At 41.3% G+C, this 26719-nt stretch overlaps 1 protein-coding gene across 3 annotated transcripts; it reads left to right on the top strand.

Moving 5' to 3' along the window:
* Positions 1 to 516: 516 nt before the first annotated feature.
* ahctf1 (AT hook containing transcription factor 1) lies at positions 517 to 26375 on the top strand. 3 transcript variants are annotated; one of them, XM_044095992.1, is made up of 40 exons: positions 517 to 805; positions 3309 to 3435; positions 4353 to 4506; positions 4774 to 4876; positions 5092 to 5272; positions 5626 to 5833; positions 6676 to 6792; positions 6923 to 7007; positions 7091 to 7241; positions 7406 to 7538; positions 8113 to 8294; positions 8464 to 8525; positions 8643 to 8771; positions 9829 to 9919; positions 10127 to 10216; positions 10539 to 10679; positions 11049 to 11153; positions 11368 to 11464; positions 11596 to 11719; positions 11822 to 11878; positions 12018 to 12164; positions 13111 to 13301; positions 13376 to 13520; positions 14190 to 14321; positions 14444 to 14591; positions 15234 to 15384; positions 15465 to 15572; positions 17898 to 18042; positions 18818 to 19030; positions 19114 to 19768; positions 20030 to 20188; positions 20265 to 20370; positions 21066 to 21190; positions 21271 to 21545; positions 21645 to 23300; positions 23383 to 23656; positions 24626 to 24793; positions 24872 to 24960; positions 25878 to 25957; positions 26073 to 26375. In XM_044095992.1, exons 2-40 carry the CDS (start codon positions 3315 to 3317, stop codon positions 26269 to 26271), a joined length of 7497 nt encoding a protein of 2498 aa, XP_043951927.1. In that variant the 5' UTR covers positions 517 to 805; positions 3309 to 3314; the 3' UTR covers positions 26272 to 26375. The 3 variants fall into 3 exon arrangements, with proteins under 3 accessions (XP_043951927.1, XP_043951936.1, XP_043951920.1); XM_044096001.1 differs by having other exon boundaries at positions 21265 to 21545; positions 23413 to 23656; XM_044095985.1 differs by having other exon boundaries at positions 21265 to 21545.
* Positions 26376 to 26719: the final 344 nt, after the last annotated feature.

Genomic DNA, 26719 nt, shown 5'->3' with positions numbered 1-26719 from the left:
ATGTTTTTAGAGCAGATAATTATTACCTAAGAGCAGCTTTCTCCCAAGGGATATTGGGAAGAAGTGAGGCATTTGCATCACATTCAAAATAGAGTGAAAGCGTTAGAATGCAGGGAGGGTATAGGAGAGAAAAACCTGTCAGAACAAGAATCAGGAATTAGGACACTACATACAATAGCACACTATATTTGATAAGGAAGTATGAGACAGGGATGTGTGAAAGTTGTCAGGAAGAGGAAATAGTTGAACATGTGGTTTTCAGATCTACAGTGCGCATGGGGAGAATTTGAGGGTGAGGTTCAAGAAACTAAGGTTGCACAGCTAAGGTATAAATGTATTTTTAAAGGAAAACGGGGTTCTATTGTAGGTTACAGCTAATATTATGGGCGTTTTTTTAATGTACACAGTTTTAGAGATAAAGTTCACAGTCTGAGCCATGCTTCGGACCGTTAGGTGGCGGTAATGCTACTTTAAGTTGGTTGGCAACCGCCGTAAAACCTGACGAAGAAGAGAATCTTCCGCCCAAACAGAAGGGGGCGAACTTCTGCTTTTGCCGCGCCTCGTCTCCCAGAAACGAGGACGACAAACAAGAGCTGCACGGCGTACTTTCCGACTGGAAATGGCGCTTCGTGTTGTGAAAGCCTGAAGTCCACAGAGCCTTTTCGTTCCTGTAATTTTTTAAACGCATTTAGGGCTCTTGGAATTGGCGAATTTCGAGAACAAACGGATTATGACAGAGGAAGGAGAGATTCTTGAGGGAAAACAAAGCAATAGTGGCTCCGAAGCCTTCATCATCATTGGACAGGTAGTGTAACGATGATAGCAGTGCATCACGTTTTCTAGCTTAGCTAGTTCAGACGAAACACAACCATACACCTACCTTATGCTGGCTAAACCCAAGGAAACGAATTGCATCGAGAGCTTTTTGCGCCTTACTGAGACTTAGTTGTCGCTCACGGTGTTGCCAGGAGCTACAAGCTATCGGTGCTTAGCCTGACGTTACATTTGAACTGTCTTGGCATGAGCACCAGAGCAAATGGATTTAGCTTAAGGTGTTGAGTTGCTGCTAATGGCAAGGAATCCACAGTCAGACGTTACCTCTCCTCAGATATTCCTGGCTAAACTACAAACCCCGCAGTAATAATTAGGTGTACTTTCGGCTTCCAATATAGCAGCGTTAGCAAAAGTAGCAACGTAGCCCAAGCTAGTATTTTCAACTATCCAGACTTTCTTTTGAGGAGGCAATCACTACACCTTGTCAGTGGTGGTGTTCGATTTTTGTAGCATCAATATTATTGGTTATCACAAAACAATAGGACTACCAAACTCCCACATACTGTTAGACAGCGTTGAGTTATGTCGGTGAAGCTAAATGAACTAATCTAGTGTGACCTTGCATGCTAACGGCTTGCTAATGCAACTGAAGGAAAACCGACAAACACTCTTCAATCCCTATATAGTTCTACAAAATATTGACTTATCTTACACCTTATAGTAGCTTAAGTTTAAGAGAATAATGCAGATTTATGTTTACTTGTCTAAAAGGGTCACTTGCTAGTTTAGCTGCTGTTGGTGAAGTTAGCCCAACGTCGGTAAGTCTAGTCTGTGAGGCTAATCGTTGCTTTGGTGATAACATTTTACTACTGTCTTGTTATTTACCGCTTAAATATTGGTTCATATATCTGACTAAGAGTGTGTATTTTAATATTAAATGCGATAAAAAATACGCCACACCAACATCCCAAATTATAACGGGTGTAGTTGCACTTTCTGTGCCAATCTATTCCTGCCTTTTTTAAAACGCTTTGTTTGTGGTCCATTTGTAATGTGTGTTCCCCATTCAAATTTAAACATTGTTGTTGGTTGTTCTAGTTGTTTGTCCACATGTGCCGTCTCGCGTGTCTTCTCGGTGCCAGCTGGATGGTTGCGCGGGAGTTCACTTGATTCGGCCGTGTTGTGTTTTTCCCAGCGGTCACAGAGGGCAGTGTTGCGTCTAATGCAACACAAGCAGTTCGGGTGTCAGCGCCGCTTTGTACGCCTCACTTAGGCTGGTGCATCGGTTCAGTGCGACTGTAAAAAAAAATCTGCAAACCTGGCATTAAAATTCTATTAACTTAAGAAAATGGAAGTAAGCCAACAAGGGGAAGAACAACCTAAAAGCAAAGATACATGAGTCTTTGTTGTTCAGGGCTGCTCCATTAGAGGACTAAAAGTCAGAATCAGATATTCTTCCCTCTGATCTGTAATTGGCAGACTACATATGGATCCCCCCCCAGTTAATATATAATCCATTACAAGCTAACAACCAACAGGATGCACTTTATGCATTTCTATTTTCTGTTGAATTCAAACTACTATTATCAAAGAAGCTGCGGCACATTTTGTGTTTCAGCCTCTCGAAGAAAAAATTTAATCTGTCAGAATTGGAATAAGCAGGTTAAACTGCAAAGAGAACCAGAAATGTTTATCTGTTCTCAAATAATGATTCTTCACTCTTTCTGGACGTCTGTTAATTTATTTTCTTTAAAAATCTGTATTTGTATGATTTTATTCTCATTTGTTGAATTTTTTTGTTTTAAGCTACATGCACTGATATTTTTAAAGCATTATTACAAAGGGATAGGTTTGATCTGTGCACATAACAGACTGGTTTCAAAGAGTTTATCTGCTTCTTCCAGACGTTGTGTCCCTAGCAGCCTGTCACACAAACGCATAACTCATTTGTTTCTTTTGAGGGTTTTTGAAAACACTTCAACAGACCTAAAAAAAACAAAAACTTTACTATATTTTAGCAAAAATGTTGCCATTCCACAGCTGGACCATCCTTGAAAGGCCAGATCTCAAGTGTTACATTTTTGTTTGCCAGCAGTGAGGAAACCTTTAAGAAAAAGCTGTGGTTTCTTCTTTTAAAATTGGAATTACAGAAATGCCAAATACTTCAGAGTATTACTGTAAGGAGTTTACCTAAAAGCGTTAATAGGACAGGAGCCTGATCCTGCAATTGCCTCATTATATTACAGCTGTTCTTTCCTCTCGCAGCTTACTGGAGCTAGCTGTCAGGTTGTACATGAGCTAACAGATGTGCAGCAGTGTTGCTGGTTTGGACCCAAGCTCAGTTTCAGGCCCAGTTGTCAGCAGCTGTGCTTTGAAACAAAGCTCTCATTTGAGCTAAAAACCTGCCAAGTTGACATTCAAGTCCACTTGGTTTATAGAATGATTTCTAAATGTGTGTCTGGGTTGTGTGTTGAGGCAATTTATGTTAAATATGCCAGAGTTACGATGGGTTTCCTCCGTTTTTGTTGACACAGTGAACGATGCATGACCTGACTGCCCAAGTCACCAGCAGCCTGCTGCCCTTCTCTGGAGTGACTGTAGACGCTTTGGGTGAGGATGAGATCAGCCTGGACTGTGTGCTTCATGGCAGGTTCACTGTCGGTAAGCATTTATTTATTACTAGTAATTTATAATATTCGTTTCTCTGCCGATGAGTGTTGTTAAAAAGTAGAACATTTTGTAAACCTTTTTATGTGAAATTAAGCTAGTGATATAATATTTCATAGGGTTTCCCAGAGAAAACTTGCGAAACCTGGTGCTCAGGTTGACAGGAAATTTTAAAATATCATTTGATAGTTAATCATTTTTGGAAGACTGGAAGATTAATACCTGAACACCAACTATAAAGTCTTAAAAAAGGCAATCATAAAAAAAAAAACAACAACTAATAAATCAACAATGCTTAGCCTATTGGGGCACAAGTAAATTATAATACACTGAGGGGAACCCTGATTCAGAACCATATTGAGAAAATGTATCAAGTCCAAATGCTTGATTTAGTTACTATTAAAAATGAGAACAAACTTAGAATCCAGAAAAACTACCTTAGCAAATATGTTTTAGACTCCTATTCCTCAATTTAGAAAAGGAATTAGATACATAGTTACATGGATACATAATTATACTTGTGTACCAACCCTGAGCAGCAGCACCCAGTTTACATACTTTAGAGCGACATTAGATTATTTTTCTTCTTTTGCTCTTTCCTTTGGTTTGTTATTTTGTTTGTATTTCCTTTTACTTCCTGTAAAGCACGTTGTATTTCCTTGTTGCTGAAAATGTGCTATATAAATAAGATTACATTACCTTATAGGACTCTTAACCAAAAATTCAGCACCTTAGAGAAATCTGGTCTCAATTCATATCAATCTGGGATTCTGAAGTTACATTCATGGAACACGTTGATAAATCCTCTTATTTTTCACATTAATGTAGAATTCCTAGATTACATTGGCTTTAATATTGATTTGCTGCAGTTACTTTTGTCTTTTATTATAACCGAGGCTTTATTTCTTTAGGCCGCAGCGGGTTGGCCTGGCTGGCCAGTGGATCCAACCTGGAGGTCGTCCACGCCGTGACAGGCGAGCGGCTGTCTGCGTACTGCTTCAGCGGCGGTGGAGGAGAACACCCACCCATTGTTCTGGCTGCCAGGGATTTCAGCTGGCTCAAAAGGTCAGGACTCGGGTTCAGCCACTCTGGTTTTTATGTCTGTGATTGGGGATCAATAGTCTGGTATCAGTTGTTGTTGTTCAGCAGCCATGTATGGAAGACGTCAATGTGGATCCATTTTGAAGATTGATTATCAGCGATTGGCCAGAAAACTGCACCCTAATGCTTAATTTTTAATTTTATTTTAATTGTGTGCAGCTTTATAGCATGACTGTCTACACATTTTTATGTGCAGATAATAACAAAACGCTTTTCTCGTTATGTTTCCAGGTCTGGACTGCTGGTTGGGTTGGAGGAAACCGAAGGCAGCGTTCTGTGTCTGTATGACTTGGGTCTGTCCAGGGTGGTGAAAGCTGTGGTTATACCAGGCAGGGTGAGTTTGCTGCTGACTCTTTTAAATCTGACATAAAAAGCTGCAAAGGCCTTTAGCAGACAACTTGGGGTAAACAGTGAAAACTGTGGAGTTCTGGTTCTTAGAAGTTAGTCGTAGCATTGTTTTTATCTTTATAAAAAACTTGATTTACAAAATGAATCATTCAGCATACAGTATCTAACTGTGATGTGTTTTTTTCCCCCCCTTCTATCCAGATTACAGCTATTGAACCTCTAGTGAGTTATGGTGGAGCCAGCACTTCCACGCAGCAACTCCACCAGAGTTTACGCTGGTTCTTTGGCATTGCTGCCGTGGTAACGGATCTGGGTCATGTTCTGCTTGTGGACCTCTGTCTTGATGATCTGTCCTGCAGTCAGAGTGAACTGGAGGCATCAGGTTAGAAGAGACCGTGACACAATGTGTTAGTTGTTTCTTCTTGGTTTTGCTTTTAGTGGAGTTGGTAAATAATTTGAATTTCTGATCAGCTGGGTTCCTAAAATATCTTCAGTTTTAGCTCCAGAACACAGACAACATAAACAAATTGGTTAAATCAAGATTTTGATCTTATAAAGAAGCTTGTTCAATACTTTAGGCCTGCAGAAAATAAATTAATCAAATCTCTGGAGATGATTAAAGCTGAAGCTAAGTTTAGTTATTTATTCCTCTACAGAGGAAAATACAGTGGATGCAAAAACATTCTGGATGTTTTACTATTTTCTTTCTGTGTGAATGTATTTGTCTGTTTGCAGACCTGCAGGTGGTGACCAAATCTCCTGCAGACATCCCGCGGCTCAGAGAGGTCAGCTCCCGCCAGGGCAGACATCTCTGCCTGCAGCTGAACCCGCCCATTGGCGTTGGCGTCACGGCCTTGCAGTACGTCTCCAGAACCAACCAGCTGGCGGTGGGATTTTCTGATGGACTCCTGCAGCTGTGGAACATGAAGACGTTGAAGAAGGAGTGAGTGTTTATGCTTTTGTTGATAAATTTTCAGGAAAAGCCGTTCCTTCCCCCCAAAAATTATGTTGCTTTTTAAAAGGATGTTCCCCAAAAATGTTTTATCCCACACGTTGTTACATTTCAGCTTCCTAGTGACGATTATAAAGTATGTGGGGACAGAAAATGAAATTTCCTGCTTTGAAACAAACAAAATAACTCAGTATTAATCCACATATGCCTTTAAAAAGAGGGTGTGTGATATTGTAGTCTTTGGATTATGTTGCATAACTTTGCTGCTTTAGTGAGTAACTCTCACTAAAGCAGCTCCACCCTCTGTTTATGTGTCAGGAAGTGAATCAGGAGAGCAGCTAAACCCACTCATCAAGTCTCGTCTCTTTTTTCCCCACAGTTAGCTGCCATGTTCCCAGCTTGATTAAACTCACTCAATCTAGCATCCATTTTAATCATCTTCAATGATCAACTAGAATATTTTATAATGGATTGAATTCATTTTTCTAGGCTTCATGCAAATTATTTTATTTCTTCTTTCAAAAATCTGCAGACTCGTGTGCACCAGGTTTATCAACCCATTTACCTCCATCTAGTTTGGATCTTTTTTTTCTAGCAGGACCTCCTTAAGAAAGCTTCATTCACTCGTTCACTGTACATTTACACATTACATGATGTTAGAAAATTTATTTTCTGTGCAGTGTAACAAGAAGATCCTAAAACCTATAATGTATCTGCAGCAAATGAATCAGAATATAAAAGATTTGTGTAAAATATTGTGATGATTTGCTTGTTTTTCATGTGCTGTCCAGCGCCTACTTGTAAAAAAACGCTGTAATAATGTATTATTTTAGGTACCACTCACAGCTGGAGGGGGGCAGAGTGCCTGTTCATGCCTTCACCTTCCAGGAGCCGGAGAACGACCCCAGGAACTGCTGCTACCTCTGGGCTGTCCAGTCTTCTCAGGATCTGTAAGGATCGCATTCAATCCGGATTCTGTGCTGTTAACATTTCTAGTTTCAGACGAAGAGAGCATGACTACTCCCCACTCAGTCCCACCGCGGTTCTCTTTTCCACTGTTTTTCTTTTCCTCCCACACAGCGAGGGAGATCTGGTCAGCCTCCACCTGCTCCAGCTGGCCTTCAGCGAAAGAAAATGTCTGGCTTCTGGGAAGATCCTCTATGAGGTTTGGCGTTTATTCCCTCAGTATTTACTAATAAAAAGTAGACATTTCAGTGCTGAGAAACGCGGCATGTTTTTCTCTCACAGGGTCTGGAATATTGCGAGGAGCGATACAGTCAGGATTTAAGCGGCACGTCGTTTCCTCTCAGGGCTCAGGCCACAAGCACACGACTGCTGAGCTGCCAGACCATCGAGAAGTTCAGAGCCCATCCTGACAGGGACGACAGTATGAATGAAGGTTAGCAGTCCTCCTCGTTTCCTGACTTTTTTATTGTTTTGGTGTATTTATCTGGGAACAAGTTGTGCAGTTTGGATTACAGCCCTTGGTTTTGTGTCTGTGTGACACGTTTAATTCATCACCTCCTTTATCACTCACAGTTTTTCCGTTCTTGTTTTTTCCAGTTGCATCCCCCGACACCAGTTTGTCCATCTTCTGCTGGCAAGTCAAGGCTTATGGTCAGGGAAGTCCCTCTGTGTATATAGGGGTCTTTGACATCAATCGCTGGTACCATGCGCAGATGCCTGACTCTCTGAGGTACAGTGGAGACTTCCCATCATTCAATTCAAATTAGTAATTTAAATGAACTTCATGTTTATCCAGGTCACTTTGCTTTTTAAGGTCCAAAAGAAACCCGATTTTTCAGGCAGGGTATTTCTCATATTTCTCATTTATTGTGATAAATTTCTTATGAGGATTTTGATTTATTATTACGAAATGTAAATCCACCATGTCGGGATTTAGTTGTACTATATTTAATTTTTCAACAGTTTGTTCACTAAAAGCGTCAATAAATTTGACAATATAATTAAATGCAGTTATGATTTTCAGTTTAATGATATAAATCACACTTGTTTATGTGACCGGTGTTCTTCTGTAAATAGAAATGTTTTTCTAGAGCGGTATTTGTGTTTGTGAGGCTGTTATTGCTGTGGCAGTCATACAGTTACCTAAAAGAAGTAATAATTACTTCTTGTTGTCACTTTTATTATTAGCTTCTTCACCAAACATCGTTATTAAAAATAAGTTGATATCATCCACCCCTGCTAATGTTCACGATTTAAGACTTTAGACGAGTTTTGATCCGACAGCTGATTGGTCCCTTTGACAGAACCGGGGAGTCTCTCCAGAATTGCCCCTACTTGGCCGTTTGGTCCCTGGACTCTGTGGTGCAGATGGTGTCGACCCAAACCTTGCTGGATGTGGTTGTACACGAGCGCAGCCTGAGCCGGGGCCTGCCCTTCACCTGCCCCCCTCCAGAGCAGTACTTCAGCCCAACCACATACAACTTCGGTAGGTTGAGATTTACTACACATTTAAAATTAACCTTTATATTCATTTTTAAATCTGTAAGAAGCTACTTTTACTGCATCTCTACAAACTATTTTTATTGTATAATTATCTTCTAATATTATTAGATTTTAAAAAGACTTTTTTTTTTTGTTGTTGTTTTCTGTTCCAGATGCTACATGCTTACTTAACTCTGGAATTGTGCATTTAACCTGCTCTGGGCATCAAAAAGAGGCAAGTTTGTGGTGAATAACCTTCGAGTTCAGCATTGGTAGACTTTTTCCATTTATATAGATTATTTAAATTTGGAGTTAAACTTACAAGAACTTTTCTGTTTGTCATTAAATCCAGACTTTAAGTTTTTTGAAGAAAGCTGCACCTTGTTCCAGTGACATCATCTCCATCAGCTACTCCCACTGCCTCATGTCCGGCCTCCTCTCGTCTCGCGCGGCAGACGCTCCGGCAACCAGCCTCTCTCAGGTACCTTGTATGATAGTAAACTGCTTTGTTAAACACTTTATGCTCAAACTTTACTTTCTTGGAACTTTCTATGCTGATATATCAACATGTTTTAAAAATTTATAAAGTTTTCTAATTAAAAATGGGAAATAGTTTTCTGTTGTAGATCATGGTGATGTATTTAAATGAAACCCAGTATTTTGGTCAGTCGACTGTGTTTTACTTACTTCTAGTATTGATTGTGGTCTCAACAGAACAAACTAGAAACATTGCATTGTAAGAGCCAACATCATTTAGGTCAGAGGTGCCAAACTCATTTATCAAAAAATGTTATATTCTTAAAGCGCTGGTTGTGCCAGGATGGAATGTATTGATTAAAAACCAATTAAATTGTTAAAATAGCAATAAATAGCAGTTTTGACATTCATTAATATAAGATAATATTGAACGCCTTTTCACACTGATCAGCCCATCCAGGATTTTGCGATTGTTTTTGTGGTTTCTGCAGTCAAAGTGACAAATTATTTGGCGCTAATTTAGAAATGTTTATAAGGAATTTTTATAATATTTGTGCTGATATATGATGTTAAATGTGACTTTTTTTATTAAAGTTATTAAAGTATAAGCATAAATAAAGTTTATTTATGTCTGTCACGGACTATAACTTGACAGCAAGTGAGGCTGAGGCAGCAGTCACTGAAACTCGATGTTTTTGGCCAATTTTGAGAAAAAATTGTTGGTAAAATCAGAAAAAATGTGAGGGTCTGTTGATTTTGTGTGAATTTTGTAGATTTGTGAAAAAAACTGTAAGGACTTATTGATGTAATTTGGAGTCTGTAGGGCCACATAGAAAGCTACAGTGGGCCAGATTTGGCCCCCGGGCCTCGAGTTTGACACATGTGATTTAGATGCTTAAAAACAAAAAAGTGAAGTTGAGACATTTTTAAACTGCTTCAATTTGCAGTTTTAGTGCCAGAATACTCAGCATCAGTCGTAAGAAAAATAACAGAGAAAACAAAATATAATTTCTGCCGAGAACATTGGTGACGTCTCCTCCAAACTTCCTGTTGGTTCGCAGGAGGAGCAGCTTGACGCCATCTTGTCAACTGCAGTTGAAACCAGCTCCTTGGGGTTAATTACTGGCTGTATTAAGCAGTGGACTGCTGAAGGTAAGGAGCAGCATGGCAACCTGCTTGTTCGCCTTTCTAGATTTCCTTGATACATGTTTTCTTAAAGTTACCAGGTGAAGATGGCTATCCTAGTTTTAAACTTGTAATCAAAGATTGATGATAAATGATTCATTCTTACTGCTGTGTGTTTCTTCTGACATGATGTGGTCAATCTGGTGTGAACGTCTGATTTCTCCTCCTGACCAGAACAACCAGGATCCGCCCTGAACCTGCGCTACATCCTGGACTGGGCTTGGAACAAAGTAGTCCAGACCAAAGAGGAGCTGGACGGCATCTGTATGTTTTTATACAGAGAAATCTTTAGCTCAAGCAAAACTTTTAATTGTTGACTCAAAGTTCAACCAAACATCTAGAAACATCTTCCTTCTGTTCTGCACTTTGTTTTATTTCAAAAGACTGGGTCAGGAATATTTACATAGCCTGTTATTGGAAGGTTGCAGGCCAGTAACTCAGACTTCTGCAGTACCATGTAACAATAAAAACCTCACAAACTGCACTTTTCATTGTCATACAAAAAAGGAACAACCTAACTGATATCATAACATGACAACATAAAATCCAACTTTCCCGTTCATCCATATTTCTGTTTGGTCTCCAGGCGCTCCGTTGTTCGACAGCTCGTCTAACTTCACCGACCCGCAGACGCTGCAGCTGCTGCAGCAAACCCAGAGGCTGCTCAGAAACCTCAGCGCCATCTTCCACTGCCTGCTCAGCGAAGCTCAGGAACTCACACAACAAGGTGCTTCACACACTCAGAGACCGGTCTGAAAGGTTTCCATTTGATGTCAGTAAAAATGTCACTGAGGCCTTTTTTTTTTTTAATCCTCTGAGACTTTAGTAAGGTTGTGAGTAATCTGTTTATTACAGCTGCTTGTAATTCACTGTGTAACAATTGAAAAAACCATTTATTCCTGGTGTTCTGGACTTATCAGTGTGTTCTGGGAGTATATTAATGACATTATGGTACCAAAAAATAAAGTCATGAGGAAGAATCAGGTTAATCATAACTGATCTTTCCATCATATTATTTTAGCATAATATTTAACAACATAATGTTTCCTTAATACTTTAAGCACTAATTTATCAGCTTTGGATGTCTTGTTTTCAGGTTTGGCAGGTCTGATGAACAAGAACATGGTGTCCAGTTTAATATCCAAATACGCTCAAGTGGTACTCTGGTTCTGCCGCACCGGCTTACTCCCCGAGGGATCAGGTAACCGGATGCTTGTCTTTTAGAAAACCTACTAAAAAGAAATCATATCATGTTTAAATTAGTGAACAAATTGGTTATTTCAAAGGAAATGAACTGTATTAGAAAACTGGAAAACACTAGTTGTTATGTTAAGAGAACTTCTTAAACAGACCCAAATAAATAGTTGTTTTTGCCCTGAATTCACTCATATTTGCCCCTGCTGATCTGCCACCAGATGAAGATGCTCTGCAGATTCCCAGGCCTTTCTTTACTCACTCAGTCATCAGTAACTATTACACCATTCGCAGGGAGGAGTTGACCAGGTTGGCCAAGTGAGTGCTCAACTCCATCACACACTAAACTAATCTGACAAATAATATCTATATACTAATCAGAATCTTTCCTATTAAAATATGTTGCTGTAAATGTTCTTGAGGAAGTAACCAGGCGGCGTCTCTTCCAGGAGTAAATGGTGTGCTGATTGCCTTATGATCGATGGTTTGGTTGGACAGTGTGGTGAACGTCTGACCAGTCTGTGGCGGAGGGACGAGGGTGGGACAGGACAGTACCCCCCACCTACTTTGCATGTAAGAGATTTGGCTGATTTCTGTTTCTGATGCATTTCATCTCATGTGTTGATGCAGAAACGTCTTCTGTAAAGAAATGTAATTTTTGTTTATGATCCACAGGCCTTGCTTGACATCTACCTTCTGGACAACATCGAAGAAGCTACCAAGCACGCCATTGTATCCTCAGTCTAATGGCAGCTAGCTGCAGCGTCATGCCGCCTCAGCAGTTCGTTAGCATGAGTTTGCGTTTTTCTAAAACCCCTTAATGTTGTTTAAGAACCGATTAGCTCGATTGCGTCCTTAACCTGTGCTTCAGGTGATTTACCTGTTGTTGGATGTCATGTACTCTTTCCCCAATAAGGATGGAACATCAGTGGAATCTTTTCCCACAGCTTTTTCCATCCCCATCGGACTGGTTAAACTGGTACAAGGACTCTGGCTGCTGGATCATAATGACCATCAGGTAAAATGTGATAAAACATCTGAGGTTCATCATTTAGCTGCAGATGGACTTCCTTTATTTATTTTTTCCCCAAATATTTTTATTAGAATTTTCTGCTGTTCAGACATACAACAAAAAAACATGAGAAATAAAACAAAATAGATAAAAATTAACATACAGTGCAATCCCTCTCCCCAGAAAACACACAACCCCAGGGTCTGCACAAAAAGAAAAGAAAAATTTACTTTACATGTGACGGTGTTTGACAAGATGTAGGAAGGGAAACCAAATATCGTTAAAGTCTTCAAGGTTTAGATGGACTTCCTTTATGAGAAACAGTATGAAGTGACAGGTGCAGCTTTTTATTAATCTGATTTATTCTAACGTCATCCTCAATGAGGCACAAAGATGCATCTTAATAAATAAGAACCTTATTGAACATTCATTTGTTTTTGGAGTTTAATAGAAAAAGTGAAACTTTACATACAGCACTGGAAAAAATTAAGAGACTCCTGCACAATTATCAGTTTCTCTGATTTTACTTTTTATGTGTTTATCTTTGAGTAAAATGAACTTTGTTCTTTTATTCCATGAACTACTGACAACATGTCTCTGAAATTCCAAGCAAAAATTTTTAATATTTACTTGCAGAAAAAATAACATAAAAGATGCTGTGACCTCATATAATACAAAGAATATGAGGTCACAGCATTAGAATACTAATGTTTCAACTCGGGAAGAGTTCAGAAATCAAGAGAAACCAGGAGGTTTTCAGAGCAGTGGGTTCTTCATTTTTCTCCAGAGTTGTCTGTCTTAACATCTGTTTATGCTAAACTTTATGTTTCTGATTGATCAAAGTGTGGAAATCCCACTTTGCTTCAACCTCTCTCATCTTCCTCTGATGATGGCTTGTAGATCCTCTTGTGTTTGTATTTTTAGTGTTTATAATTTTCTCTTTTGTCCTCAGAGCTCCTTTGATCTTCTTCTACACCCAGCTGCTTCTCATTTTCATTTCGAGTGGCAGCATGAGCGGGTTCTGCAGGCGCTGATGTGTCAGGGCCAGCAGTCTGTGGCGCTGCGCTACTTCCATGTTACAAAGCCTCCGATTACCTCCACCGCTCAGGCCAAACTTTCTCTCTCCGTGCTGCTACACAACAGGTCCGTTACGTTTCTGTTCGACCGGCGTTGTTTCATTTTACCGGCGTCAACAAGCCAGTGTCCTCTGGTTCCAGGTGTCTCATCGAGGCGTGGTGTTTACTTCGGCAACACTCGAACCGCTTGAACATTGCTGAGCTGCTGGGCTTCCTGTACGAGAGCTGCCAGGAGCTGGGCCTCATGAAGGAGCTGCTCAAGCTGCCTCTGGGCGTCAGTGAACAGGTAAACGGAGAGTTGGGCCTGTCGTGACAACACGTTTTGCTGGAAGATTAATTGTCCCAGTAATTATTCAGATAAACGTCAATATAGTTGTTTTGAGAACATTTTCAAGGAGTATTTTGATAATGGGATAGTCAAAAACAACTTTATTTTTCCAGTTCCAGTCCCTTCACACTGGAACTGGAAGAGATTTTAATAATACAACCAAAAACAATGAATAAAACGGCAGAAGGGCAGAGAAACACAACAGAAACCATAAAAACTAGATAATGCAGTCCCTGTAAACAAAATTGCCCTTCAAAAATATTAATCGTCAGAATAAAAATGCTCATTATACTGTATGATGAAATTAATGATTTATTGCATCAGGTGTAAGGACAGTTGATGCATAATTAGTCTGAAACTGGAGATTTTTGTGACACTGAGTTCCTTTAAATCTAGACTAAAAACTCAGCTGCTTTTGAAACATAATCAATGGAACATTAATCAATAATCTGACAGCAAAATGTAACGTTGTTGACTGTTTGTTCTATGACTTTGTATTTTTGTGTTTTTATGATGTAAAGCACTTTGAAGTGCCTTGTTACTGGAATGTGTTATACAAATATGATTTGACTGAACGTTTTACATTTTATATTCAGTTTTAATCTCTGACCTTCTCTGTTGGTTCAGGACTGTTTGGAAAAGTTTCTTCAAGGCACAGGCGGCCTTCAAAACCGAGAGCTGCTGATGGTTCACTACCTGCAGCAGGCCAACTACATTCCTGCTCTGCAGCTCAACCAAACCCTCAAAATGAACTTGGTGGTATGTGCAGAAGAACGGATCCTCACGATTAACATTATATTAATGTTGTTATGAGCAATAACGTGTATAATCAGATCAAATAAAACCTTTACATTGACGCATAGCTTTCACTTTCTTTGCAGAATGAGCGAGACCCAAAGGTCAGAGAGCGATCCAACACCAGGAACTCTATACTGGACCAGTATGGCAAAGTTCTGCCCAGAGTGCAGAGGAAACTGGCGATGGAGCGATCCAGACCTTATCAACATCCATCCACCGTTCACAAAGAAGGTAGCGCTCCCCTTTGTGGAAACAGAGTTTTGAAACCTTGTAGATCTACTGCGGACATTCGTATGTTTTTTTGTTTTTTTTTGTTGTTTATTTGGATTAAGTATAAGTTGTGTATATTTTTCATAGAAATAAGCAACATATTTTTCATATTTTAAGTCAGAAATGCATTTAAGAAACAAATCACCTCCTGCCACCTATGGTCTTTTCTTGGAATAGTTTTGGAGCTCAGAAGAATGTGACAGTATGTAATCTCGCGTAAATAGTTTTACTTAACCCTTTGAGACCTAAATTTAAAATCCCTACCTGGATACGTTTGCTTATTTTAATTCTACAAAATTCTTTAGTAAATATATATTAATCATTTATCCATAACAACTGGAACTTTCAATATCTAGTAAGTTATTTTTGCAATTTACAGCACCCCTCAGATTAGTTTTACTCCCTGCAAACCGGCGTAAAATTACCGTAATAACCTGATATTTGCTGGAAAGCGCAACGTCTCCCCTTTCAGAAACTGTGGGAATTTTTCAGACAGCGCAAAGTTTGGCAGAATTACTGCAAATTTGGCTGCGTCATTGCCGACACGTTCGGCCTCAGAGGGTTAAAATCCTATTTTAATTTTATGTTTTTGCTCCACTGTAGTCTCTCTGCCCCAGCCGCTGTCCACCATCACCAAGCGCTCTGCCAACGAGAAGGTGATGTCCAGAGCTGGATTCATCAGCAGCGTCCTCACCAAGATTGAGGAGGTTTGGCTCGGAAAAGAAGCGACTCCCCAGTCCTCACCAGCCAAGACGTGAGTTTATTGCTTCAATTGTTTTCTGTGGTATTTAAATATGTTTAATAGTAATGTGACGCATTCGTCGTTGTCACCAGACCAAAAGCAGCGGATGCTCGGAGCTTCAGTCCGAGGTCATCATCGCTCGGTTTTACTGACCCCTTCCTAGGAACGCCCATCACCATGACATCCAAACGAAAGTCAAGGTACTCTCAGGAGAAGAAGGAGCTGGCCCTTTAAGGATTATTTTTCTTTCTTTTTTTTAAATCACTGTCTTTTTATTGTGTTTTTATTCCTTTAATACATACAGTTTGTGAATACGAAGAAGTGCATCTAGTTTAAGTGTATCTAACACATACATAAAATAATACACACAGAGAAAATAATCCCTCCAAAACAATCCCATTTAGCCCACCAAGGTCACTGCCCAGTAGGTCCACCCACTACATTCCTATCCCTGACAGAAATGGAACACATTTTAATAAAATTAATTAACTAACTTAATTAATCTGGAGCATTATTGTATGTTTTGAAATGAGTCAAGAAAGGGTCCCCATGTTTTTTCAAATTTACCAGTTGCGTGTTGAAGAGAGCATCTAATTCTTTCCGGTTTCAAACACGACATGAGGTCACATAGCCACAGCTTGTGAGTTGGAGGAGCAGCAGCTTCCACCTGATCAGAACCGTGCGCCTCGCTATCAGTGAGCAAAATGCCAGGGCCTGTCGTGTAGAGGCTGGTAAAGGCAACCCCCCACCACTGAACCCAAAGAGAGCCAAGAGAGGACCAGGTGTTACCGCCAACCTGGACATCGTACAAAAAACATCTGTCCAGAACTGACCAAGAGCGGGCAGGACCAGTACATATGAACTAGTGTGGCTGCGGCAGTTTTGCATTTGTCGCAGTGTGGGGTGACTTCTGGATAGAAACGAGACAGTTTGCTTTTGGAGAGCTGGGCTCAATGTACTATTTTGAACTGAATGAGACAGTGGCGCGCACACAGACACGTTGTATTCACCAGTTTAAGTATAGAGTCTCATCCAGTATAGTCATATTCAAATCTTCTTCCCATGAAGTTTTAAGTTCAGGTGAGGAGGTCTCTTTCATACTCAACATTTTATTATAAAGCCACGAAACCAGCCCTTTACGAGTCGGGTTCAATAAGAGGATGTTTTCTACAGTGTATGCGAAGAAACTGAGCCTGATAAGTGAGACTGAATAAAGTTTCTGGTTTGCAAATATCTAAAAAAAATGGGATTTAGGTAACCCATATTTATTGCTGAGTTCCTCAAAGGATGCCAAATTCTTCTCTATGAAAAGGTCCTTAAAATATTAAAATAAGTAAGCCCCCTCCGGTGCCACTCTAGGAACACCCCATCCTGAACAGATGGTTTGAAAAGATGGTTAAGGATGTAAGAGGGAAAAGTTGTGAAGTTTAAAGTATTTCCTAAACTGGCCCCATATTTTCAGCGAGTGTTTCACTACAGGGTTTGAAATAGCGTTGAATCAAGAGAGTGAAAGTGGGGAACAGAGCAAAGCCAGAATGGATATATTGTTTCCACTGCGTAGCTCCATAGCCTCCCAGTCAGGACCGTCACACAGGTTGTAGTAGAAATACCAAAACACTGAGCATCTAAGGTTGGCGGCCCAATAATAAAACCGGAAATTGGGGGAGGCAAACCCCCCCCTGCTGTTCAGGTTTTTGGAGTTGTAATTTATTAAGCCTTGGGCGTTTACCCTGCCAAATAAAAGACGAGAGAGTCGAGTCTAGCTCGTTAAAAATAGTATTAGGAATAAAAATAGGTAATGCTTGAAAGAGGTATAAAAATTTGGGTAGTATATTCATTTTAATTGAGTTGATTCGTCCCACAAGGGACATGGAAAAGGGCGTCCATTTTGTTAGGGATCCCTTCACTTGGTTCAACAGTTAAATCAGATTCTCTTTGAACAAGTTTTTATGTTTTTTTTGTCACTGATACCAAGGTATGTGAATTTTTGTCTTTCAATTCTGATCGGCAGATTGGCTAAATATTGGCTTTATTGGGAGAAGCTCACTTTTGGTGAGGTTCAGCTTATACCCAGAAATCTGAACAAATTGGCTAAATATATCGAGAGCAAAAGGCAATGAGGTTGATGGTTTGGAAACAAAAAGTAAAAGCTCATCTGCATAAAGCAACGCTTTATGTTCCATATTATTCCTCCAAATGTCAGAAATATCTTTACTGGTTTTAAGTGCAAAGGGAGGCTCTATGGCCAGATCAAAAAGCAGCGGACTAAGAGGACAGCCCTGACGGGGGCCTCTTTGTAATTTAAAAGGTTTTGAGGTCTGAAAATTGGTACGAACCGTGGCAGACGGTTATTATTTTTCTTTTTAAACTGCTTCTAAAATGCATAAAATACGCCACCATTAAAAGTGACAAGATATTAGTCCTGTTTGCTTTTAACCAGGTTCATTACTAAAGACACAAACATGCACAGAAACACATCTTAATTAAAGTAGATTTTGTTTTTAATCTTCTTTAATGTGTCTCAGGCTGATGGATCTGGTGGTCCACCCGTCCAGTCAGACTCCTCAGCCTCTCCTCAGTCCCCCCGGACCTCCAACCTCCTGGGTTTCTCCAAAGAGCTTCAGAAAAGCGCCTGAGTTCAGTCTGCTGCAGACGCCGCAGGTCGTCAAGGTGAGTCCATCACTTTGGACGACACTTTCCGGTTTTTTTACGTCTAAAAAAAAAAAACGGCTGAGTGATGATGAGTTTTAGACGATGGGAGTTTTTATTTTTGGAATTGTTCCTTTTTAAAACGTCTCAAATATCTCAACAAAAAAAATAATTTTTTTATACTGTTGTGTGAAACATGGCTAGGCGTTAAGGCAGCAGCTGGTGATTGAGTTATTGATTATTCTGACAATTAATCGGATTTAAGAAACTTGTATGTAAAAACATACAAAAAATAATAGGAATAATTAAAAGAAGCAAGTAAACAAATAATTTGTTTATATTTTTAAATAAGAAAATAAATGATTAATTATGATTAGGAGGATGATTAATCGTTTCAGCCCCACTAGGCACAGATAAATGAGTTTGGATGCCCGCTAAGGTTTGGTTTTGAAAAACTGCTCTCCTTTTATCATATGTTTTTTTAAGCCACTGAATCCGGTAGTTAGAGGAATTGTCTGTTAAATTTTGGAAGTGAAAAAACACTTCATTATACGTGTGACGTGTCGAGAAACATTTGTCGTTAACTTCATAGATTTCACAAACCAATCAGCTGATAGATGGCAAAATCAGCACTTGACAAAATGTTAAAGCTTCATTGCTAATTGTGTCTCCTATGACTTTGTATTTTTGTGTTTTTTATGACATGGAGCACTTTGAACTCCCTTGTTGCTGAAAGCTGCTATGCAGACAAACTTGGCTGGTGAATGTTTCAACCTTTTGCTCTCCTCTCTGCCAGCGAGCTCGGGCTCTGGCTGCTTCTGGCCCGGTCTTTTCAGCGTTCACACCGCAGTCCATCCTGCGTAGCAACCTGAGACCTACGCCTGTTGCTACTCCGTCTGCCTCTCCAGGCCGCTCCATCACCCCCCCGCTACGCGCCAAAGAGAGCCGCATCACCTTCATAGAAGGAGAGACCCCTGAAACGGAGAAGGGGATCCGGTGGACTAACGGGGTAAAAACACGATGATATTGTGGTTCGGCGTCTCTTGTTTAGTTTGTATATTTTCTGCAAGTTGTGTTTGTGTTTCCCTGTAGATGGCAGCAGACAGTGAGATCAACCAGCTAAGCAGAGGCTCCAAAGCGACACGCAAGACCTGGTCTTTGCACCGTCCTGAGGAGGAGGAAGAGGAAGGACAACATCCTCGTGTAAAGTTTCGTCCTCCAGAAGGCGACGTTCCCTCTCTGCAGCTTAGGCGCTCTGAGAGCGAGCAATCTTCCACCCAGGAAGAAGGAAATCCATCAGCTGCAAGTCAGATAAATATCAGTGTGAACTTTGACACCAGCCTGATATCTGTCCAGTCAACAGACACAACTCTGGAGTATTACGATGCTCCGCTCTCAGAAGACCCACAGAGAGCCCAGGGACACATACCTGGAGAGGAAGAGGAGGAGGATGATGATGTGGTGACTCTGAACATCAGATCTGTGAGTGACAAAGAACCAGAGCAAACACCTGATCTGACCACCGAGGAAAACCTTAACCTCCCCTCAAAAGTTGAAGTGACAGCAGAGGAGTCTCTGAGGGAAGGAGGCCTCTGTGAGGAGGTCGTTGGGAGGGGTCAAGCTCTGAGGGAGCATGAGGAGCAAGGAGCTGAATCTAAAGGAGAAGATGATCTGAATACTGCCTCAACGAGCAAAGACGAAGATGTTGCAAGTCCTGATGCAGAGGAGCCATCTTTTCACCATGAAGGTAAGTCGTTGCTTTTTTTTTTTTTTTATTAGAGCAGTTTTATTTATTTACTCCAAAAACAAATGAAATTGCAGCTTTTCAATTAATTGTTAGTCAAATAAGATAAATCAACCTTAGATGAACTCATTAATCAATAACTTGCATCCCTAGCCTGAACCAAATCCATTTGATTAAGTTGATCTTATTTGTGAAAAATAAAAATAACTTAAAGCTTTGCTGCTCTTCTTCATCAAGTTCTCTGGTCCTTTTTTCGTGCTGCAGTCGGTAACCAGGTGAGCGAGAGCTCAGACTCTGAGGTCAGAACTGAGGTGAAAGGTGAAGAACTAAATGTTCAGTGGGAGGCAGCCGAGTCGAACACAGAGCAACCCGAAGATGGTAACGCCACAACCGAAGCAGCACTAGACCTGGAGCAGAGCACTGGTGAGCACGTTTACATGGAAACACTTAGGGCAGGTGGGTCATGACCTGGAATGAACTGATCGTTGCTTCCCTTCAGATCTGACAGAGTTTGTACAGAAGCACCTGTTTGGTGATGACCTGTCTTCTCCGCTCAGCCGCTCAGCGATACACAACGCATCACTGAGCCAGACTAGCCTCAACAGGTGTGTTCTTCTCTTAAAACAACTCCGGTTACTGTTCGAAAAGAGAGGAATCTCAAAAATTCTCACTTTAATCTGAAACAAAACCAGATGAGATGCTTCTTTTCCCGTCTGTGTGTGGAGACACTTCAAACTCTGACATAAATGAATGAACTCTTCTTAAGTTACGTTAATGCATGTGAACGTCCAGCTTGAAGCTCATCCTCCTGCTGGACAACCATCCAGTCCAGCACCTATAAAAATCTCTTTTAAATTCTGTATCTTTTGCAGAATATTCTAATTTTCCGGTAAAAAAACAAACAGAATACCTGCTTTTCAACAGCTGCAAGCCACAGACTTATAAATTAGAGAAACTTTGTAATGACTATAAAGGTTGTATCTGTAGATTTATTTAACAAGGAGAAAATGTCTCGTAATAAGTGAAATGATGTCAGGGGAACTAGTATTTTGTCATCAATATGAAGGACTTAAATTTTGCTGAAAAGTTACTTGTAAGTTAGTTTTCTTATTTCAAGATATTTGCACTGAAAGTAGACCAAAAATAATTTAAAATTTGTGTTTTTGCAATGTGCTTTTGATTTGCATGAAAAAATCTTTATAATTTAGAAATGTTTCCCAAACACTGCAAAGTTTGATATTTAAAGACGCCTCTTTAAATATCAAACCTGTTTTAAAATGGCTGCCGTCCTCCCATGCAGCGAGTTGTTGGGGGCTGAGGAAGAAGAGGAGGAGAATCCAGCAGCTGTAGACCCGTCGGTGTTCACGCCACAGAAATCCACGGCTTCTGCCACTTCCTCAGAGCCAACAGGCACCGACTCCCACTGTGAGGAAGATCACATTCACTCTCACGTTTACAGTTGTTCTGGTGATCGCTTTACTCATGTGTTGCTCTCCTAGCTGTAGTGAGCTTGAATGACAGCGAAGAACTGTCCAGTCCTGCATCTGAGGATGAAGGTGAAGAGGAGTCATCTAATCAAGCTGAAGAGGAGGAGGAAGACGAAGTGGAAGACTCTGGTAGTGAGGTGGAGATCATTGATGAGGTCCAGGGTAACGGGAGGCTGCCGCTGCTTCAGCCCGACTCGGTCCTCATGCAGCAGGAACACGGCCACTTCCTGCAGGATCTGTCAGAGCAGCGAGCCGCTGAGTTCTCTCTGATCGCACCTGGTGCAGAGATGAAGGTAACGACTTCCAGATCATGTTAAAGTCAAATTCAACCGTACATTTAGATTATTTTACGTAATCTGAATTGATAGGCTTTATCCTGAATGTGTTTTCAGATCGTAGAGGACGACATCGAAGGCGAGGTTGTGATGGTGAGACTCGGCGGAGACGATGGAGGGATGGAGCTGGACGCCAACACAGAGCCAGCAGCATCATCATCGTCGTCATACGTGGAGCTCAAACCTTCCACCACTCTGCTGGTTCCCTTCGAGTTCATGGAGGAACAGCAGGGCCTGGTGGACGGGTCCGACCTCGCTCTCCCTGGGCTGCAGCCGGGCGTCGCAGCCGAAGAGCAGCAGCCGGAGATTCACACTGGCTTCACACTGATGCTGGACACGGAAGAGGACGGAGTCAAGGAGGCGGAGGCGGCTGTGGAGAATGATCTGCACCCGTTGGAGCTCCCTGAGCCGCTGCAGATGGAGAGGGAAGATCTGTCTGACAAACCTGCCGTCATTCCTTTGGACATGGATAACAGGGAAGAAGCTTCACCAGAAGGAGAGAACACGCCGACGGAAAACCTGGATCAAAATGATGATCGTGGACTTGAGGAAGAAGAGCTTGGAGTTACCCAAATTGATCTGCAGACTGAATCTACTGCAGAAAAATCGGAGACAGAAGACTCTGCAGAGATAAAAGTGGCAAAGATAGAAGAAATTACATCATCTGAAGATCAGGAAGCTCCTTCTGTATCGGTTCCAGAAGAACCTCCAGCTGCTGTGAACGATGCCGACTTGGCTGATAGAACAGAAGCTGTTGAGGGAAACCCAATCCCTACTGTGGAGCTGCAGCTGCCTGAGGGGAACGGGTCTCTTCCTACAGAGATGGAAAAAACCGAGTCTGCTGTTGAAGACAAGAAGCTTGAGTGCACAACATCATCAGACACCGAAGTTGGACATGAGGAGGAAACGGAGGAAAAACCCAGGAGACAACTGAGGCATAAAAATGTTGCTGAAGAACCTTTGGAGAACATTGTAGACTCAGAAAGTCAAAATGAGAAACAAACGGCAGCCTATCAGGGGAAGAAAGCGCCTTCCACTCCATCCTGGAGGATGACAAGAGGAAGAAACGTGACTTTAGTGAGCGAGCAAGAGCACGATGGAAACGCAGACTTGACGACAACTAGCAACGACGTTCCTGCCTCGGCAACTCGTACTCCGAGGAGAGGCAAGCCGCTCCAAATCGTCACACCTCGTAGAAGTACTCGCAAAAGTCAGCCAGTAATTTCTAAAGAGGAGCCTGAAAACATGGATTATGAGATTTCCATGGCTTCAAACTCCAAGAGGGCTTTGCCAGGCAGACGATCGCAGAGAGCTGCTGCAACAAGAACCAGCAGCGAGGAAGAATCTGCGGCCGCAGACGTAGAAATCAAAGAGGACAGCCAAGAGGATGAGGCGGAGGAAACGATAAGAAATCTCAGAAACAGCAACAAGACTCCAACTCCTTCTAAACGCAGGATGGCTCAGGCCAGCACCCCCAGGAGGTCCAGCAGAAAGACCAGTAATACCATCGAGGAAGAGCTGACCCCTGTGACGGTCAAAGAGGAGCCCGTCTCTCTAAAATGCAGCGACAAAAAAATTAGACCACAGATGCTGCCAATCGTGTTTGAAGAAGACGAAGGAGAACAGAAAGAGGAAGAGAAAAAGCAGCAACTTTCCCATCCGGGGAGGACAACTCGACAGTCCAGCCGGATCACTATATCTGTGTATCCTCAAGTAAGGGTTCAACCATCATCCACTCCTCCTGTGTTTCCATTTTCATTTATCTCACACTTCATCTCACATTTAAACTCCATAGGTAAAACTGGTTCCTGTGTCCCTTCCTCAGAGCAACAGGAGGAGGAGAGAAGAAAGTGGTTCAGAAAAAGTGAGAGAAATCAAAGATCCCCTGGAGTCTGGTCCAAACAAAAACTCTGATCACACCAACAATCGTCGCCCAACGAGAAGCCGACTCTGGGACCATCCTGAGGAGGATCTGCCTCTACTGGACTCTCCGTTAGAGGTGGACTCTGAAACTCCTGTTGCAGACGCTCTCATCAAGAGACTCAAGGATGAAGAGGAGAAACGGGAAGGTACGAACCAGGCAGTTTTTAACCCCAGAACAGGGGGTGTCAAACTCCAGTCCTCCAGTCGCTGTCCTGCAGTTTTTAGATGTGCCACAGGTACAAAACACTGGAATCAAATGGCTTAACTACCTCTTCCTTGTGTAGATCAGTTCTCCAGAGCCTTAATGACCCAATTATTCTGTTCAAGTGTGGTACAGCAGAGGCACATCTAAAGGTTGCAGGACAGGAGGCCCTCCAGGACTGGAGTTTGACACCTGTGATCTAGAAACTCTTTAAAAGCTTGGGTTTATAAATAGTTTTTGGTGTAAGACACGCCAGGATGTCCAGGCATGCTTAAGAAGTCTTAAAATAAATTGGCCTTAAATTTAACTTAATCTCATATATTTTATGTAGCTTCTTTTTTTTTTTTTTTTTACCCCTCATGAGACTTTTCCGTTTGAGCCGCACAGAAGCATCTTCATTATGTAAAAAAAAATCTAATAACTAAAAAAAGGACATTTTCATGATGTTCTGTTCAGGCTGTCGCCAACTAGCTACTAACATTCTCCTGCTAGCTAAATAGCTAGCTACCTTTTTTCCATCTGTCATGGATAAGTGTAAATATTCATCACTGTTTGACTTTTTCTCACTTCTGTTGTCAACCAGTTTGATTTCGTGTTAAAATGCCTGGTTTGGTGCAGAAAGCAGTCATCACTGCTGCAACTCGCACCGACGTAAGAGCAGAATTTGGTCTCACGTCTTTTTTTATTGGACTTTAAACGTGGTGCTTCAGCAGCAGTATTGACTTACAAAGTGGAAGAAAAATGATATGTGGTTTCTACTTATTTATTTTGCTACTAAAAACCAAAATATGTTTCAATAAAATTCAACTTTGTCAGATTTTATTACAAGGTTGTTACTGTGGAGATTAAGGGAAAGGTTGAGCATTTAATGCAACATATAATCACATTCAAATGTGTTAACTTGTGAAATCAGGTGTAAAGTCTGAGAGAACCAGGAGGAGAAATACCAAATCATCAGTGGATCAGGTTTCATCTCCTCCTCCTGTACCAGACGGCCCGGCACCTGAACCTGCAGCAGGTCAGTCCAGTCCCGGAGAAAACTCCTTCATCTACTCTCCCTCCCGACGGCGACAAACAAGAGGTGAGCCAAATCCCAGCCGGTTTATGTTCCTCCGCCCATCCAGGAAGGTTTTAACCTTGCACCGTTTCTGTGTTTCAGCTCTTCAAGCAGAGTCTTCTTCGCCGAGCGAGGAGTCTGAGGCACCGGTCACCCGCAGCAGGAGTAGAGTCAAAGATGCTTCTGTTCAGGTAGAAGATTCAGTCTAACAGCTGAGCATATTTAGGATTCTGGACATATTTTTTTCCTTTATATCTCAGATTAACGTAGTCATTTTCCATAATGACAAAATGGGAAAAATGATACATGGTTTTCAATTCATAAAACAAATTTTTTGCCACTAAAAACCAAAATATGTGCTCTTTGGATGCATAAACACCAATCCTGTTTGATCCCCTTAATTGACTCTAGTTTTGTCTAGGAAGTTTGGTTCCTTTGAAGAGGCGTGAGTCGAACTCTGATGCGGCCCAAAAAACTAAACTCTTGTCCAGCTACAAACCTAAGTCCAATTGAAATGAACTCTACTGCTGTTCAAATATATATGTCAATGTCAAGCTCCAAAAGCATTCTGGGTAAATGCAACCAAAACAAACATGTGAGTCTAGCGCTAACGGAAGAAATGCCTCCAAGTCTTTGGCCAAATACAAACGAGACATTCTGCAGCTGCTAACATTTGACGCCACTCTTTTTTTATTTTTTACATTTTGTGAAGAACAAAGTCACTTCTTCTTCAGAAGCTTTTGTTAGTTTTTGGGTGCAGTGCCACCACAGGTGAGGGGGGGAACAGGTTTTTCCAAAGAGTTTGGTTTATGAATCTTCCCTAACGAAACTCAGAGGGGATTCTCAGAACAGCTGCTTTTAATGTAAGATACAATTTAAATCAGATGAGATTAGATTTTATTTAGGGGTTTTGGAGAAAAGGGAACTAAACACCAGCAAAACGTGCAACATTTTCCTTCAACCTCACACTGAAGTGCTCCTTTGTTTTGGTCTGTCATAAAATATCTTAAAGTTTATGAAGACAGGTCAAAGTGGTCTAAATACTTTAAAAAAAATTTTTAACCTTGATGGATAAAGAGTCAGCTGCTGTTTTCCTTTTACCTTTTAGGATAAAGCTTCCTCAGAAGATGGTCGCTCTGAAGTGGAGAAAACATCAAAAACCAGAAAAACAAGCAGGAAAACAGCAAAGTAAGACTTTCTCTTAAAACCAAATTTTCAGTAGATGTAAACGTTTGACTGCTCTTCTTTTTAAGAGCTGAAGCTGATAAAAATATCCTCTCTGTTTGTGTCTCTTCACCCTCAGATCCGGAGCTGTTTCGGAGTCTGTTCCCATCGCCGAGGTGGATCTGATCTCCCCTCTGCCCAGCCCGGCTGAGCTGCTGCCGCGAGCGCTGAGGAGGATCACAGACGAAGCGCCGGTTCCGACCACCAGGAACCTTCGGCGCAAACGTGTCATAGACATCGTTTTCTCAAAGCCCGTCACCAGGAGGAGGAAACTTTGAGGAGGCTGGAGGTGGTGATAGCCAGTGAACCTCAGGCGGCTGCATGAAGATTTGAACCAAATCAAGTCGAGAGCTGTCAAATAAAAAGGAACGGCCTGAACTTATGATGGTTCTGCTTCTTGAAATGCCTCACAGTGCTGCAGTTTTTCTGAAAAACTTTCTCTACAAAGAGGAAAATGGAAACGGTGGACGTGGGGAGATTTATCTTTGGGACAAAAACGGTAAATTCAGTGTGAAGGAGGATTTTATTTTTGGAGTTTACATTTCCTTCTCATGCTAACTTGATTTCACTTGATAAGTGACCATTTTATGATCTAACGCTTGAGCTCTGGACACTGAAAGGCACAAAGAAAAGCAATCAATGTGGATTTTTAGAGGTTCCTAATGATGAACAGAACAGATCTCATGAAGAGGTTTTATTCCCATTCTATTATTTTAAGGCTTTCTT

Source organism: Gambusia affinis, linkage group LG02, assembly GCF_019740435.1.
Source record: "Gambusia affinis linkage group LG02, SWU_Gaff_1.0, whole genome shotgun sequence".
NCBI lineage: Eukaryota > Metazoa > Chordata > Actinopteri > Cyprinodontiformes > Poeciliidae > Gambusia > Gambusia affinis.
The sequence above is the reverse complement of the archived record's forward strand: the minus strand, read 5'-3'. Positions and strand labels throughout refer to the sequence as shown.